Here is a 14,810-nt window from a genome sequence, read left to right on the forward strand (position 1 = left end):
GCGAAGCGGAGCCAGCCCAAGCTCCGCAGGGATCTCAGACTGCACACAGTTTCCTTACTGTTTTTATAGCTCCTCGAGTGCATGAATGCTACAGCAGAGAATGACTATATTTCCTGCTTTAGATGGATTCAGTGGATCTTTTTTTTTAGCACAAGAGAACCAAATGAACCAATTCCGACCAAAGTGCAAATACTCTTTTACTTCCAGCACACGAAAACACTCACGAAAAAACTCCAATTTGAATTAATATGCGACTCGTCTGCAGTTTAGCAATCAGCATTCACCAGCGTTTCTGTAAATGTACCAGATTTTGCCCTGGAGGAAGCATTTCAATCCTGACTCCCTGAGCAGAAACGAACCAAATGTTACTGAAGAGGATTTTAATATCACTCATGTGAAAGTAAAGTTGTACTTTTACAACTCTAGACTCTCCTCGCTTATTATTATCTTTTGTCACGCTGTCCATGCTTTGGTTTGGTATTCACTTGGCGGCTTTCACTCAAACCATTTCCTTCGAACCCTCATTGATCCAAACTAATTCCAACTGAATGACAGAAATGGCACTTGATGCAGAAGGGGAATGACATAAAAGTCACGGTACAAGCCATACATGGAGACAGTCTAAGTCTGCCTATAACCAAGAGGGACAAACTTATTGCAGACATGAGTCCTACCCCCGAATCTGACTGGTCATGATAGTATTGTCTTCTTAAGCATATACCTTTTGGTTTTGATTTTACGCTTTCAGCTTGTAATACAAAGTTTATCAGTGCAGTTTGAACAAAATTACGATGACGACTAATTCTTTACTCCGCAGTGTAGAAACAGGGTCTCTTTAGCAGCAGTTGATATCTGTGAACATGCTCATGAACAGGGATCGAGCTCTGGTCCCTTGAAGCAGAAGCAGAATATTTCTCCTCCTCTTGGGTTGGAGGAGAGTTTGCACTTTCAGTCCGGGCCAAGCTTTGCTCAGCCATCAGTGAGTTCGGTTCTTTATAGTTCTAACAAAGAGCTTCTCATGACAAGATACCTGTTCCTGTTCCAAACCATTTGTTTTCCCCGAAAAACTCTCCAGAGTCAGAGCAGGATATCTAGATGAGGTTAAAGTTACGCGAGGTGATATTTGGGCCTATGTAAGATTGGACTCCACTTTCCTTCTAGAGCGATCGTGTCACTGTAGCTGGCACCCTCGACAGTCGTCCTCCGGCTCGGTGTTGTCAGAGGAGTAAGAGCTTTCCTCGCTCACTGTCAAATGCAACACAGTTATATTAGACAGATGTATATTATGAAACTTCATTGATTAGATACACAAACTTCAGACATATACGTTCAGATATGTTTTCACTGTAACACAAGACAAAACATATAGGAAATGTATGAGAATAAGACTGTGTGACTTACACCACTCGGTCTGTATGGGGAGGAAAGCCTTGTCACCGTTCTCTCTGATCATCTCCTCGATCTTATCCAGGAGGACCGACACACTCCTGTCCTTGCCAGGAGTCTTACTGTCCAGGACGTGGTAATAGTTCCCACAGAATTCGAGTAGTCTTTGCAGCTCTCGCCCACCTCTGAGGATGTGCTCCTCGATGGGCGTGCGGCCGAGCCAGTCACCACAGCTGAACAGCACCATGGTGTGGAGGCACGCACTGTCACCAAACAGAGTCTCTATGTGAGCCAGGAGTGTTCGCCTCTTCCTGGCGGTGAGGGACGAGACGACAGGGAGGACCAGCAGCAGGGTGTGGGGTCCGGGTCGCAGGAGGGCAGCTCCGCGCTGGGATTCCTGGCGGATGCGCTTCGGGGTTCGCCTCACCGAGAACCAATCCCAGCCCGGGGTGTCGACGATAGTGATCCGACGACCGGACACGAGCGCCTGCCTCCTGAGGCACAGCTCCGTCTCCTGGCCAGACTCAAAGTACCGACGGCCCAGGATGGAGTTCCCCACTGAGCTCTTTCCAACACCCTTCCAGCCCAACAAGAGCAGTCTCAACTCTGTAAACCCAGAAAGACAGCGAGAGAAAGACTGAGATATGGAGAGAAAGATGGAGAGAGAAAAGCTGTTTCCTACAACACCAACTCTGGAGTTGTGTTTTCCCTGGAACAGCATTATGACCACATGACGCACATAGCACCCTCATACCTCTGGGTGGTCCTCCAATCATCTGCTCCCTCTGTCTCGCGTGCTCCTCCATCCTCATCCTCTCTTCCTCCAGAGCTCTCCTGGCCTGCTCTTCCTCCAGTAAAATCAACTCATTCACCTCAAAGTACCAGCCTGCATGACAGTGATGATACATAATTAAATGTTTCCAATCAGTTCAACTTGATTGGTGTAAAATTGCAGAATTGCTCTGCAAACAGCTTTATTATTTGGTGTATCACAGAAGAAGAAACGCAGTAATGTTACTTCATGTGAAAAACAAACCTTGGTTGTCAGTGATCATTTCCTCCACCTTTTCCATCAGCTCGGGTACCTGTGTGTTGTCTTCCGTGTCTTTCCGAGTGTTGTCAAAGGCGTGGTACCTGCAGGTGGAAAAAACACATTCTCAGAGGGGCACTCCACCAATTCTACACATAACGTTCACTTTACTCATCATGAGGAGTCCCGCTCAGCCTGTGAAAACAGTTGTATAATGTCCTCTGTGGCTCTGAAGGGAGCTTTCCAACATTTGAAAAAGTAACCCTGCTGATGTCATCAGGGTTGTCTCAGTTTAACTTTGAAACTTTCTTTAACAGAAAGCCTGATGCTGGAGAACACCTGTCATCTATGCAAACAAGATAGCGGTTAATGTAGCCTCGAGCCTCTAGCCTCAAGCAGAGATGAGGAGCGTAAACTCACACCCCCAGATTGTTTTCATTTTAAGACTTGTAGTCTTCAGACCCAACCGATGCTGACTCAAGTGACGTCACTTGATGGAATTTATCAGACTTTTCGCAGCTCCCTCTGGAGCCACAAAATACTATGTACGATTTTTTTCACATATGTAGTAGTACTCCCAAGGACATGTAAACAGACTTTGATGTGTAAAATCAGTTGAGTGTTGAAGTGTTGCTTCAACAACAAGACTTGCCGACTTGATTGTTTTGCTTACACAGAACTAACAAAGACGTGACATGTCACATGTCACACAGACATTAGAGCAGACGTTTGTGAAATCAAAGGGAGGGGCAGAAAACAGACATTATACCTGCTTCCACATCTCTCCACCAGCCACTGCAGGGACTCTCCAGTGTTCGCTATGTGCTCCTCAATGAAGACACCTTTGGGCAGCTTGTCCACCGCTGTAAAGACCACCATGGAGTACCTCCAGGTCCCTCCGCCCAGGGCCCCCAACTGCTCCTCTGCTGCCCTCCTCTGGGTGTCAGTGAATGGCTGGGTGACCGACACCACCAGCAGGATGGCGTGGGGTCCAGGAGGGCAGAGAATGGCCCCCATGCAAGGCCCCTCGCTGTCCAGACTCGGTGGGGCCTGCGGCGGGCTGTCCGACTCTGCGCCGGCGTTGTCGTTGTTGTCAGCTTCCGCGTGGTCCTCCGGGTCACTGGGGATGGCCCATGGCGGGGTGTCGACCACGGTGACCCGTCGGCCATAGATCTCTGTCTGGCCCACGTTGCTGTGGGTAGTCTCTGTCCCAGTGTCAAAGACCTCATCCCCCAGGATGGTGTTGGCGGTGGAGGTCTTACCAGACTGGGGCCCCCCCAGGAGCAGCAGTCTGCGCTCAGGGGGGTGTCTGCCTCTCGGGTCCCCTGTTGAAACACAGAGAGATTAGACTGCAGGTTCCCCACAAGGATGGATTTGTTGATTTTACCTGAAGCACAGCAATTGGCCCTCAGAGGAAATGATCTTTATCCTTTATCCTCTGTTTTAATCCCCTGTTCTGTCTGTCTCGAAAGTATTGTCCTGTGCCCAAAGTGCTTTTGGGAGATGAGGAAACGTCTGCATTTGTTCACTGCAACATTTCTGTCCTCACTCCTCAGACTTCCCCCGTGAGCCCTTCTTATCCGAGCTCCTTGCTACCTTATACCTCTTCTCCTGAACTGCTTCCCCTTTCACTCTTGTCCTTATCCCTTTCTCTCCCCCTAGCCCCCCTCTCCCAGCATGCCTCCTCTTTGTTTTCCCCTGTCCTTAGCCTTTGGGAAAATTGGGTCAGAGAGGAGGAACCTTGGACTCCTTCCAGAGAGAGTGGCATGTGGACAGAATATGATTTACTTTGAGTAAAAGTTATATGAAGAGGTTGAATGTTTTGACAAAAGACATTGCAGAAGAATATGAATACCCAGAGGAAAGATGCCTGCTCTGTGCGGATGACGAGAGAGATATTAGAGGGAGGAGAAGGAAGTTTATTGATTTGCCCGTTACTCCCTGACACTTTCCATGTGAGCTGCTAAACACAGGAAGTTGACTCGAGCAACAGTTTCCCAGTATTGTGGATGTTTGGTCCAAACACGAAATGGCTCTGAGGGTTTGCCCCCGGATGCTGCGACTGAACTAATGGTGATGAAGGGGGGAAACCTGCGGCGAGGTGTGCAGCAAAAAGGATGAAAACCCACTCACCAGTGTCAGAGGCAGAGGACACAGCAGCCATCTTGTGTGTAGAACCTCTGGCTTCCTCCTCCTCGGCCCCCCTCCTCCTTCTCCTTCTCGCCTCCACGGTGGATTCCTCTTCTTGCCTCTTCAGAAAGCGACGGATCCTGAGTGGCGTGCGAAGGGCTGGCAGCTCAAATGCTTCTTGGCTCTCTCTTTCACTCTAACCCTCATTCTACTGCAGTGCAACTCACTCTACCTCCTGCTCCCTGTGTCTGCCCCTGCCTGCCTTTCTCTCCTCATACCTCCTCTGCCATTCAACTTCTCCCCTTTTTTTTTTTATTTTATCTATTATCTTCCACACCCCCTCACCCTACTATGGCTCTTTTCCGTCCTTTCCTCCGTAGCTCCTCTTCCCTTCTCCTCGTCTTCCAGCGCTCCTTCTCTTGTCTTATTTATCTGTCCAAGCGGAGGGGAAAGATTGTGCAATGCAGGAGACTGGAAGCCAAATCCACCCCTGCTGCAGCAGCTCCAGGAAGATGTCTCCTCATTTTTTTAAGGCAAAACAGAGGAAGCTGTTCCTCCCACTTGCTCGTATCACACAGCAGCAGCAGCGGCAGCAGCAGCAGTGTGGCACTGTATGCAGACTGCAGTCAGGAGGAGAGATAGAAAGATGGATAGACAGAGAGAGAGAGAGAGAAGGAGAGAGAGGGAGCACTCTGTTCTCTATTTACAGCTGGATGTATCCCCCAGCTGCTGCATCATGCACAAACACAACTATTTATATGATGTCTGCAGACACAGGGATATTGTGAGGCAGGAGGTGATGTATACTGCATGAATAAATTTAAATATTGATATAAGACATGCAGCCACTGCTTACATAATACATAAAAAGCTCCTATAAATAGCAAAGACTGTAAGATGTTATCTAATTGCATTGAATTCAAAGCACTGTCACCTTAGTGTGAATCACGGCTCAAGGGTGCATCACGATCATGTGATGAAGGGCAGAAAAATGATATAAATCATCCTGAAGGTCTGAGCTCATCCTTGGCTCCATTACAGGTTAATTATGTGCGCTATATGGCGAGAGACGTTCACAGACCCAAGGGAAATCACGTAAGACAGACAGACGGTTAAAAAAACATGGGCTGTATGCACTTTAAAGAAAATAATAAGCATCTTGATTCATTTTGTAACGTTTGTTGACGTACTTTCACGTGTTGAAGCGTTGTTTTTTTTTGTTTTGAACAAACACTTGAAGAGCAATTAGGCGATGACACAGTAGCGCCGCTATGCCGTACACCGTTGCAAGTGTCACAGTCAGACCTCACGCCGTACGCCGACTTGTAGTGTCGTAAAACAGCGCTTCCTGGTCCACGTGATGCTACAAGCTGAAGTCGGCGCGGCTGCATGGGAAGCTAGTGTGTGTCGCTGAGGGTGTAGCAGGGCAGACCCAAGTGTTTTAGCTGACACCACCAACGTCTTACAAACATGGAGGCGGCCGACGAGTTCATGAAGTACCGTTCCCCGCTGGTGTCGAGATACGCGAGCAAGGAAATGGCCTACAACTTCAGTGACAAGAAGAAATTCACGACCTGGAGGAAGCTGTGGATCTACCTGGCCAAGGCTGAGAAGGTTTGACACCTTGTAGCTGGATAACAGCAACCATAGACTGCACCCTTGCTGCTTTTTCCATGCTTTCTAAGTCCTATGAACTAAACTCTTCAGAGAGCCCTATCAAGTTTCGTGCTCTAAATATAGTTTTAAGGAGGACCCCATTCAAGAGCTCTCTGCATGCCCGTCAGGTCCCGAGCTGAGCAGAGGTGTGTGTGTGTGTGTGTGTGTGTGTGCGCTCCTTATACCACACCAGAAGGAGAAGAAGCAGACATCATACAGTATAAAGAATGACAATATATTTTCACAAGAGTGAAATATAAACCTCTCAATCTATTGGAAATATTCTTATTCAGCACATGTTGTACATCATTTTTTATAAAAGTCTGTCTGATATTTGGTTTCTTCAGAAAACTTGTGTTCTTCACTAAAGATTTAAATCTTACTCTGTGGCTTTGAACAAGGTCTGGCTGCACAGCGTGAGTCTGTGATGATTGCTTCAGGGGTTACGAGAAAGTACCCTCTGAGACATCTTGACATTTCGCTCCCAAACCAAACAGCTGCCCCCCCCCCCCCCCCCCCCATGTTTAACACAGAAGGTCAAAGTTTATCAAAAAGACACAAGGTATGTTTAACCAAGCAGAAGTCTGCAGTTTCTGATGATGTAAAAATATTTATTAATATTACTCTGCTCAAACACTCGTAATTCCTCTGAGTGATTTCACCATTTCTCATATTAAAGGACGGGGGGGGGGGTTAACTGGTGACAGACCCTCTCTCACGTGACCTGTAAACCCCCCCCCCCCCACACACACACACACACACAAATCAGAACTGTCCATCTTTTTGACTCTTTCTGTATTTTGAGATGTTATTCAGGGGCTTAGCTTTGCTGCAGCTTGCCCGTGCAGAGTTGGTCCGGCCACTGTGTGGTTTGTGTGTGAAAATAGCATGCAGAAAATGTCACAGTAACAGGAGACCGCCCCCCTGAGAGGCTGCAGTTCACCAGCCTGAGCCAAGCACCGCCTAATGTCTGTAGACTTTCCCCTCAAAACACTTTTTTATATTTTCTGCAGTAACTTTTCTTTTGTTGTGTTCACTGTTTGCTTGGAATTGGCTCACAGTCTGACCTTTGACTCGTTGGGGGTTTGACGATGTTGGGTATTGAACTGTGTTGTAACATGGAGGGAGAGAGGTACTTTCTCAATTTCTCAATTAACCCATTCTGTAGTCCCATCTCATGACTGCTCCACCCAATAGAAAACACTCCAATCTAATCAGGATATTGAGCGTCTTCTCACGAGGGGAGCACATGCCTACCAGGACTGTAGATAGGATGTAGGATAAGTAATGTCACAATCAGCATGTGATTCTCTAAAACATTTACTGTACATTACTAGCAGCATGTAACTTTTCCCTTGATTACCTACCTCATAACTAGGGTGTTTTTTTTCAGTATTGATTAATCTCCTGGGTATTTATTTTTTTCGTTTAGTCTGTGAAATTTCCCCGAGCCCAAGGTGACGTCTTCAAATGTCTTTTGTTTTTCGACAAAAAGTCCAAAACCCCAAAACCCAAAGATATTCAGTCCACTATGATATATGACAAAGAGAAGCAGCAAATCCTCACATTTGAGATGCTGAAACAAGAGTGTTTTTATCATTTGTTCACATTCTTGCTTGAAAAATGACGAATAGTTGCAGATTATTTTTCTGTCGATCAACTAATTGTTTCCGCTGTACTCTTATCAGAAAACCCACCGTTAAGGAATCGCAGAAATGTATTTATATTCATGATTTCATACATTATATTAACCCGAAAATGCCTAGTTTTAAATTGCCTCCAGTGTAATTTTCCATAAACACAGTTAGTGTTAAATGAGCAGCAAAGTTAGCAAAAAATATTTGTAAGAATAAAATTCACAGTAAACATGGTCCCCTTTTTTCACTGTGTCTCTCTTTCCCTCTTCTCTCTCCCTCTTCATCGTTGTCTTCCTCAGGCTTTGGGTCTGCCCATCACGGACGCCCAGGTCCTGGAGATGGAGAGCCACGAAAAGGACATTGACTTCGCCATGGCGGCCGAGGAGGAGCGCAAGCTCAGACACGACGTCATGGCTCACGTCCACACCTTCGCTCACTGCTGCCCCACTGCTGCTCCCATCATCCACCTCGGGGCCACCTCCTGCTACGTGGGAGACAATACTGTAATTATGACTGACATGTACATGTACACGACTGCAGCCTGCGTTACTCATTTGATTACATGATCAGTAATCTCATATTTTCTTCTCTTCTGTCCCGTATGTGCGCCCTTGAAAAAACAATCTAGAAAACATAACCCTGTGTTGGCGTTATGTGTGTAGTTTGTACAAAGCTTTCCTTTAAAGGTTTCCATGTTCTCTAAGTTGTTCTGTTTTTCTTCCTCAGGATCTGATTATGCTGCGCGATGGATTTGACGTCCTCTTGCCTAAGGTGAGACTCAGCTGTTTGCCAGAAAACACGCACACCCATCCAGTTGTGCATCTATGAAATTGGTGGAAGTAGGGGAACAGTCGCGCTATTTTTTTTCCCCCTGCAAGCCTCAGCTGTTCAGTAACAAGTCAACAATGTAGAAATCATTTTTTCTCGCACCGCACACTGAATCCAAACCATACATAAGCTGATGAACATGTGAGGGTTGTGTGGGCATGATTAATGACAGTGTATTATGCAATAACTCAGTGCTGAGACTCTTTGTTCTTCTTTCCACAGCTGGCCAGAGTCATCGACAGACTGGCAAACTTTGCAGAGAAATACGCTGACCTCCCCACGCTCGGCTTCACACACTACCAGTGAGTCTGAATGCAGCTGCACATCTCTCGTCCCATCAGTTTGCCTGGGGCTCCATCTTTGCGGATCTTTCTGATGAAGAACATGCAGAGAGATTTCATGTTTTCCCTCTCCTCTTGCTCCGCACTTACAGGCCCGCCCAGCTGACCACGGTGGGAAAGCGAGCATGTCTGTGGCTGCAGGACTTGGCCATGGACATGCGGAACCTGCAGCGAGCCCGCGATGACCTGCGTTTCAGGGGGGTCAAGGGGACCACTGGTACCCAGGCCAGCTTCCTACAACTCTTTCAGGGGGACCACGACAAGGTATAAATCATCAATAAACTGGCAAGTAGACAGCGACAGTTTTTAATCCAAAAATCTAAATGTAAGAATTCTCACATTTAACCAGGTGGAGGAGCTCGACAGAATGGTGACAGAGATGGCTGGCTTCAAAAAGTAAGTTCTGTACTAAAAAGAGATGTAAAAGCCCTGCCTCTAATATTCAGAAGTCATATCTGTTAAGTATAATGGAAGACATTTGATTATTAATAACACAAGACCAGCAGAAACAGAGATGAGATGAAGTTTTTGTGTGAACCGTTAAATGCCACAACCAAAATAAGGGTGGTGTCATTTAACAGGTTATGGAGACTTGCTTTGTTATTAGCCCTGATGATGTTGTTCCCATGCTACGCAGAGCCTACCTGGTGACGGGACAGACATACAGTCGTAAGGTGGACGTGGACTGTCTGTCCGGCCTGGCCAGTTTGGGAGCTACTGTTCACAAGGTGAGCTGTGTGGAGAAATGCTGCCATCTAGTGGTGTTTAATGGAAATCTGCTGGCTATAATAGATAAACCTGCTCTTTTTTTACAAGACCTTTTTAAAGTAGAATTTGACACAATTGGCATTAGATCTTTGCATTAACATGTTGAAGCTCATCTTCGATCTGTCTGTCTGCTGTAGATCTGTACAGACATCCGCCTGCTCGCCAACCTGAAGGAGATCGAGGAGCCTTTTGAGAAAGAGCAGATTGGTAAACTCACTCGCCTCACACAGCTGGATCACGTGCTGAAACTCAAAGACACATTATCCTGTAATGCAGGCAACGGCACAAACTGCATGTCTTCCTCCTCCAGGTTCCAGTGCCATGCCCTATAAGAGGAACCCCATGCGTGCAGAGCGCTGCTGTAGCTTGGCCCGCCATCTGGTGGCCCTGATGGCCGACCCCCTGCAGACAGCCTCGGTCCAGTGGCTGGAGAGGACGCTGGACGACAGCGCCAACAGGTCACCTGCCCCAAACTCACACACATAAAGGCTTCTTTCTCCTGCTTCCTCTATGTATGTACTCATTTCACCCCCCTCGCTCGGTGTGCAGGAGGATCTCCCTGCCCGAGTCCTTCTTGACGGCTGACATCATCCTCAGCACCCTGCAGAACATCACAGAGGGACTGGTGGTCTACCCCAAAGTCATTGAGAGACACATCCGCCACGAGCTGCCCTTCATGGCCACAGAGAACATCATTATGGCCATGGTGAAGGCTGGAGGGAACAGACAGGTATAGGTGTTGGTTAACAGCAGCTCACTGTGTCCTGACGTCGTGTAGTTGTGCTTGAAATAACATCGTGCCCCTCCTTCAGGACTGCCACGAGAAGATCCGTGTTCTGTCCCAGGAGGCAGCAGCTGTGGTCAAACAGGAGGGCGGCGATAACGACCTGCTGGCCAGAGTCCAGCGGGACCCCTACTTCGCTCCCATTCTGGGGCAGCTGGACGCCATACTGGACCCCAAGACCTTTATTGGCCGTGCCCCCCAGCAGGTACAACATTAACAGCCCCTCATCTCTCTTCCAGCTGCCACCCTGACTGCTGCTCTGCCATCACAAGAGCGTTCAGCCTTGATTATGGTTGTTGTTAAGTTCCCAGAAGCCCATCTAGTGTCAAACTAATTCTGTTTAATATATTCTATTCTTTTCCTGCTGCCGTGTCCTCCTGTCCAGGTGGCCAGGTTCCTGTCTGAAGAAGTACGCCCCCTGCTGGAACCTTACAAGGCCAAGATGGATGTCAAGATTGAGCTTGAGCTCTGACACACACAGTGTGTGTGTGTGTGGCCATGGGGAACGCTGTATCATACCTCAATAAAGAACACTGAATGAATTTATCTATCGCAGTGTTTTCATTTCTGCTGGCTGCATGTGAATAAGCGAAACACAATGTGATGTGTTCATACTAGAATCATACCTAGTGTCATTTTTAAAAAATGAAAAATAACTCAAACTAACAGTGATTAATGATGTTTGTAATGTTTGTCTTTATTGACAGGAACCAAAGGTCGTATGTGCCTCAGGTGTTTTTACAACCTGCTCTGTCATCGTAAACATGCTAATTAAATACTTAAGTGAACTATTAATCCACCACTTTATTATTTAACATTTATGATTAATCCTGAAATCATCTCTAGACACCAAGGCCTGAATGGGGTCGTTGAGGCTGCGTTTCATTCATTACAATTTAAACGGTTAGGAAATCCAGGATCCTGTTTAGAGTGGTTTGGCTTTGGGGTTTGTTTTCAGTTACCGGAAAGGGAAAGGTAAACTGTAGCGGAGAGGAAACACACTGTTAGACCTGGGAGGAACTTGTACAAAAGGTTGTAAATCTAAAAAAACACCGGCTCAAAGTCCAGCCCAGCCCTTTAAACAGAAACGGTCATGTTACCGTACCTGACAGTGTAGCGCACCACTCGTCAACCCCCAGTGGTTTGTTGTTTATAATCTATTCAAATATTGTGTTAATATTTTTTCTTCGCCCCTTACACCCTTCCTCCCGCAGCAACCACACACCTTAAACACCACATATATAAACACTGTCATCATATTGATGGTATACTGCTGACACAAAGTTGACTTCAGGACAAAGTGCGGTGGTGTCCCAGCTCACATCATCGGTCATTATGGTAACAATGGTAAAGATGGAATGAGCTACTTTGAATGAAGTTATAATAGAGAGCGGCATCTCAACCTGCGACCAGCCATTCCTCAGCTCTCACACACTGTCAAGTTAATATTTCATTTTTACACTTCAACAGTTTCCCTCTGTGTGTTTTTACTGACCCTGTAAGGAGGTGGCGGTGGTGTACGTCTCCTTCCATGTGAACCCAGCAGCAGCTGGACTACAACATGTGGCTGTGGGCTTTGCTCCCCGTCTGCCTGGCTGCCTTTGGCACAGTGGGCATCTGGACTGTGTGAGTATTTAGCGTCCTCCTTTATTGACATATTCTTGCTGAGTTTATATTTGCACATTTTACATTTGTTTTAAAGAAGAGCCAACAGGTGTTTGCTCTGACAATAAATCATACAGTCTCAAATGTTCCCATACAAATGTAAGGATGCATTTCGAGTGCAAGCTGAGCTGATTCAGTCACAATAGGTTGTTTTCTCCCCACCAGGTTTGCCATCGCTGTAACAAATGGATCAGTCAACCTCACAGAAGGAGTCCCTTACATCAGGTCGGTATGATTCCTCTCTGTCCTGATGAAGAATAAATAAATAGAGAACTGAAACTTAAAACCTGTCAGCTTCTACAGCAAGAAATGTCAAGCCAATTCATTATGTTAACAAGTTCATGTTGAATGATACTTTCAGTCAGTGCGGCACTTACAACCCTCAGAGCTGCCTCTTCGCCCAGATCTGCAACGTCTGCTCTGTTTTAGGTAATGACAGATGTATTTATGCCATTCTTGCTAGTAGGAGTCCTTATTCACTAAAGCTCTGTCCACCGTGTGCTCTAGGCTTAATCATTCATTTAAAGCAACTGTTAATCAGGGCTGTAGGAGTCAAGTCTCCTTTTGAAATCTTGGACATGTGCCTGTTTTTTTTACTTTATGTTTTATTGATGTTTAGTTTCTTTTCGCTCTCATACTAGATTGAGGAATTGCTTTTACAGAAGATTGTGTATTCAGAGGGCCTCAAACTTTCTTATCATCCCAACATGTGAACCAGAGTTAGTACACTTTTAAGGTGACTTTTAAAGTAACCATCTTCTGCCCTCTTCTCTGTCTGTCTGTGCCCCTCAGCGCTGTGGATTGTGGGGATCCGTTTCCAGCAGGTTAGGGACTATGGTAACCATGGAAAGGCCAACACAGCCAGCATTGTTTTGGGATTCATCTCCTCTGTAGGAATCTCTGTCATTGGCAACTTCCAGGTAACAGCTTACAAAGATAAATAAATATCAATGACACAATAAAGAACTTCACCCATAATAATCACTCTGTGCTCACTAAAACCTCTTCTCTCTGTGCCTTCACCACTTAGCAATCAGTCTTAAAGAAAATTCACCTTTTGGGAACTTTCCTGGCTTTCTTCCTTGGCCTGGCCTACTTCTGGGTTCAGGTGTTTCTGACCTATCGAGCTCGGCCGTCTCAGGACCGATGCTGGGTTGGGCCTGCCAGGGTGACCTGCTGCATCCTCTGTACCATCCTGGTCATCGTTAGTATCCTTCCTATCGCGACGCATCAATGAATTTTGAGAACTGGTACAGACTGTAGAAAAGATGCAATAGCTGCCATGACTATTGGTTTGCTTTATTTCTATTTCTAAGCGTGAGATGTACAGTATCTATTTTGAAAGGTCCCTCACATTATTTGTGACGACACAACCACAAACCAGGAACAGGAAACTATACAGCCAGAGAGGCACATAAAGGAAGGGGCTGTCAAACAAAAGTAACATGCACCAAAGTACAGAATTTGTACATGCTTTGATTTACTATGTTGTGCTTTTATTGAGTGTTACGCTCCTTGACCGCTCTCCCCTCCTTCAGTGTCCGTTCTCCACAATACAGGCCATTCCTCAGTGGCTGCTGTGTGTGAATGGGCCCTGGTCCTGTTGTTCTTCTGCCTGTTTGGCTTTTTTGCAGCTGAGTTCAGACACATCGACTGCCTCCACCTCACTGTACAGAAACAAGCTCTGGAGAGCAGCCCTGCCTCAGTGGAAATTAATGGCAATGTCGCAAATGCACTGAGCTGAACTCGCACCTACAATTACAAGTGCATGTTATTCAAAAACAACACTCTTCTTGGTCTGTACCTACAGTTGCCATATTGTCTTTAATAGAGGTACAACGCCTGTGCACTAGATTCATAATGCACACATTCAATTACTGTGTAGAGTATTGCTGCTTTAGTGCCTGTCAGTCACTCAGTGGGGAGTTTCTCATATTGCTATTTATTATATTTTTGTGCTTGCCATTTGGAAAGATGCAGATTTTAATAATAACAGATTTGTTTTTGAGAGCTGTATATTTGAATCTTTTTGAACATTTTTTATCTCATACTTGTCTCAAGTGTTTGCAAAATGTACTACCTTTACCTTTTTATGTCGTCTTGCCATTCCATGATCAACACATCGGGAGAGTAAAGAACACATTATCTTTCTATTTCTTTTAAATTGTAATCTGACTATCGTGCTTACGATTCACTGATTAACCCAAACGAAAATGCATCATAATATTGAAAAGCCCAAGGGGGTGTCATTAAATGGCTTGTTTTGTTCGACCCCAAAACTATAGAGAGATATTTGATTTACTCACACAAGACAAAAAAAAAAAGCAGAAAGTCCCCACGAGTGAGAAGCTGGAACTAGAGACGTTTGGGCTTGAAAAATGACTCGAACGATTATATAGTTATCAATATAGCTGCCATTTTCTGCAGTCGATTAATAGACTAATTGTTTCAGCTCTAAAAATAGTGGAAGCTGCATGTAATTGAGCTGAGCTTGTAAAACTTGTCTTGGCACGTACCGCAATAAATGTGTACCAACACATGGTGGCACCATTCAACTATCGTTCACTCTGCACAGTGTTATGACC

General features: G+C 45.9%; 3 protein-coding genes across 5 annotated transcripts; 2 read left to right on the top strand and 1 right to left on the bottom strand.

Moving 5' to 3' along the window:
- Positions 1-1,116: 1,116 nt before the first annotated feature.
- On the bottom strand, positions 1,117-4,580 carry LOC139300486 (GTPase IMAP family member 8). Its single transcript, XM_070923602.1, has 6 exons — positions 4,550-4,580; positions 3,186-3,741; positions 2,423-2,520; positions 2,141-2,272; positions 1,402-1,992; positions 1,117-1,245 (listed from the first exon to the last, which is right to left on the bottom strand). The coding sequence occupies exons 1-6, from the start codon at positions 4,578-4,580 to the stop codon at positions 1,172-1,174; spliced, it is 1,482 nt and encodes a 493-aa protein (XP_070779703.1). The 3' UTR covers positions 1,117-1,171.
- A 1,353-nt stretch (positions 4,581-5,933) lies between these two features.
- adsl (adenylosuccinate lyase) lies at positions 5,934-11,102 on the top strand. 3 transcript variants are annotated; one of them, XM_070922994.1, is made up of 12 exons: positions 5,934-6,160; positions 8,139-8,342; positions 8,566-8,610; positions 8,890-8,969; positions 9,101-9,272; positions 9,358-9,404; positions 9,646-9,736; positions 9,914-9,983; positions 10,087-10,234; positions 10,326-10,506; positions 10,589-10,765; positions 10,946-11,102. In XM_070922994.1, exons 1-12 carry the CDS (start codon positions 6,017-6,019, stop codon positions 11,030-11,032), a joined length of 1,446 nt encoding a protein of 481 aa, XP_070779095.1. In that variant the 5' UTR covers positions 5,934-6,016; the 3' UTR covers positions 11,033-11,102. The 3 variants fall into 3 exon arrangements, with proteins under 3 accessions (XP_070779095.1, XP_070779097.1, XP_070779096.1); XM_070922996.1 differs by lacking the exon at positions 10,589-10,765; XM_070922995.1 differs by lacking the exon at positions 8,566-8,610.
- Positions 11,103-12,121: 1,019 nt separating this feature from the next.
- tmem150b (transmembrane protein 150B) lies at positions 12,122-13,969 on the top strand. The gene is made up of 6 exons (XM_070923965.1): positions 12,122-12,186; positions 12,391-12,450; positions 12,587-12,654; positions 13,018-13,145; positions 13,256-13,433; positions 13,764-13,969. The coding sequence occupies exons 1-6, from the start codon at positions 12,122-12,124 to the stop codon at positions 13,967-13,969; spliced, it is 705 nt and encodes a 234-aa protein (XP_070780066.1).
- Positions 13,970-14,810: the final 841 nt, after the last annotated feature.

Source organism: Enoplosus armatus, chromosome 17, assembly GCF_043641665.1.
Source record: "Enoplosus armatus isolate fEnoArm2 chromosome 17, fEnoArm2.hap1, whole genome shotgun sequence".
NCBI lineage: Eukaryota > Metazoa > Chordata > Actinopteri > Centrarchiformes > Enoplosidae > Enoplosus > Enoplosus armatus.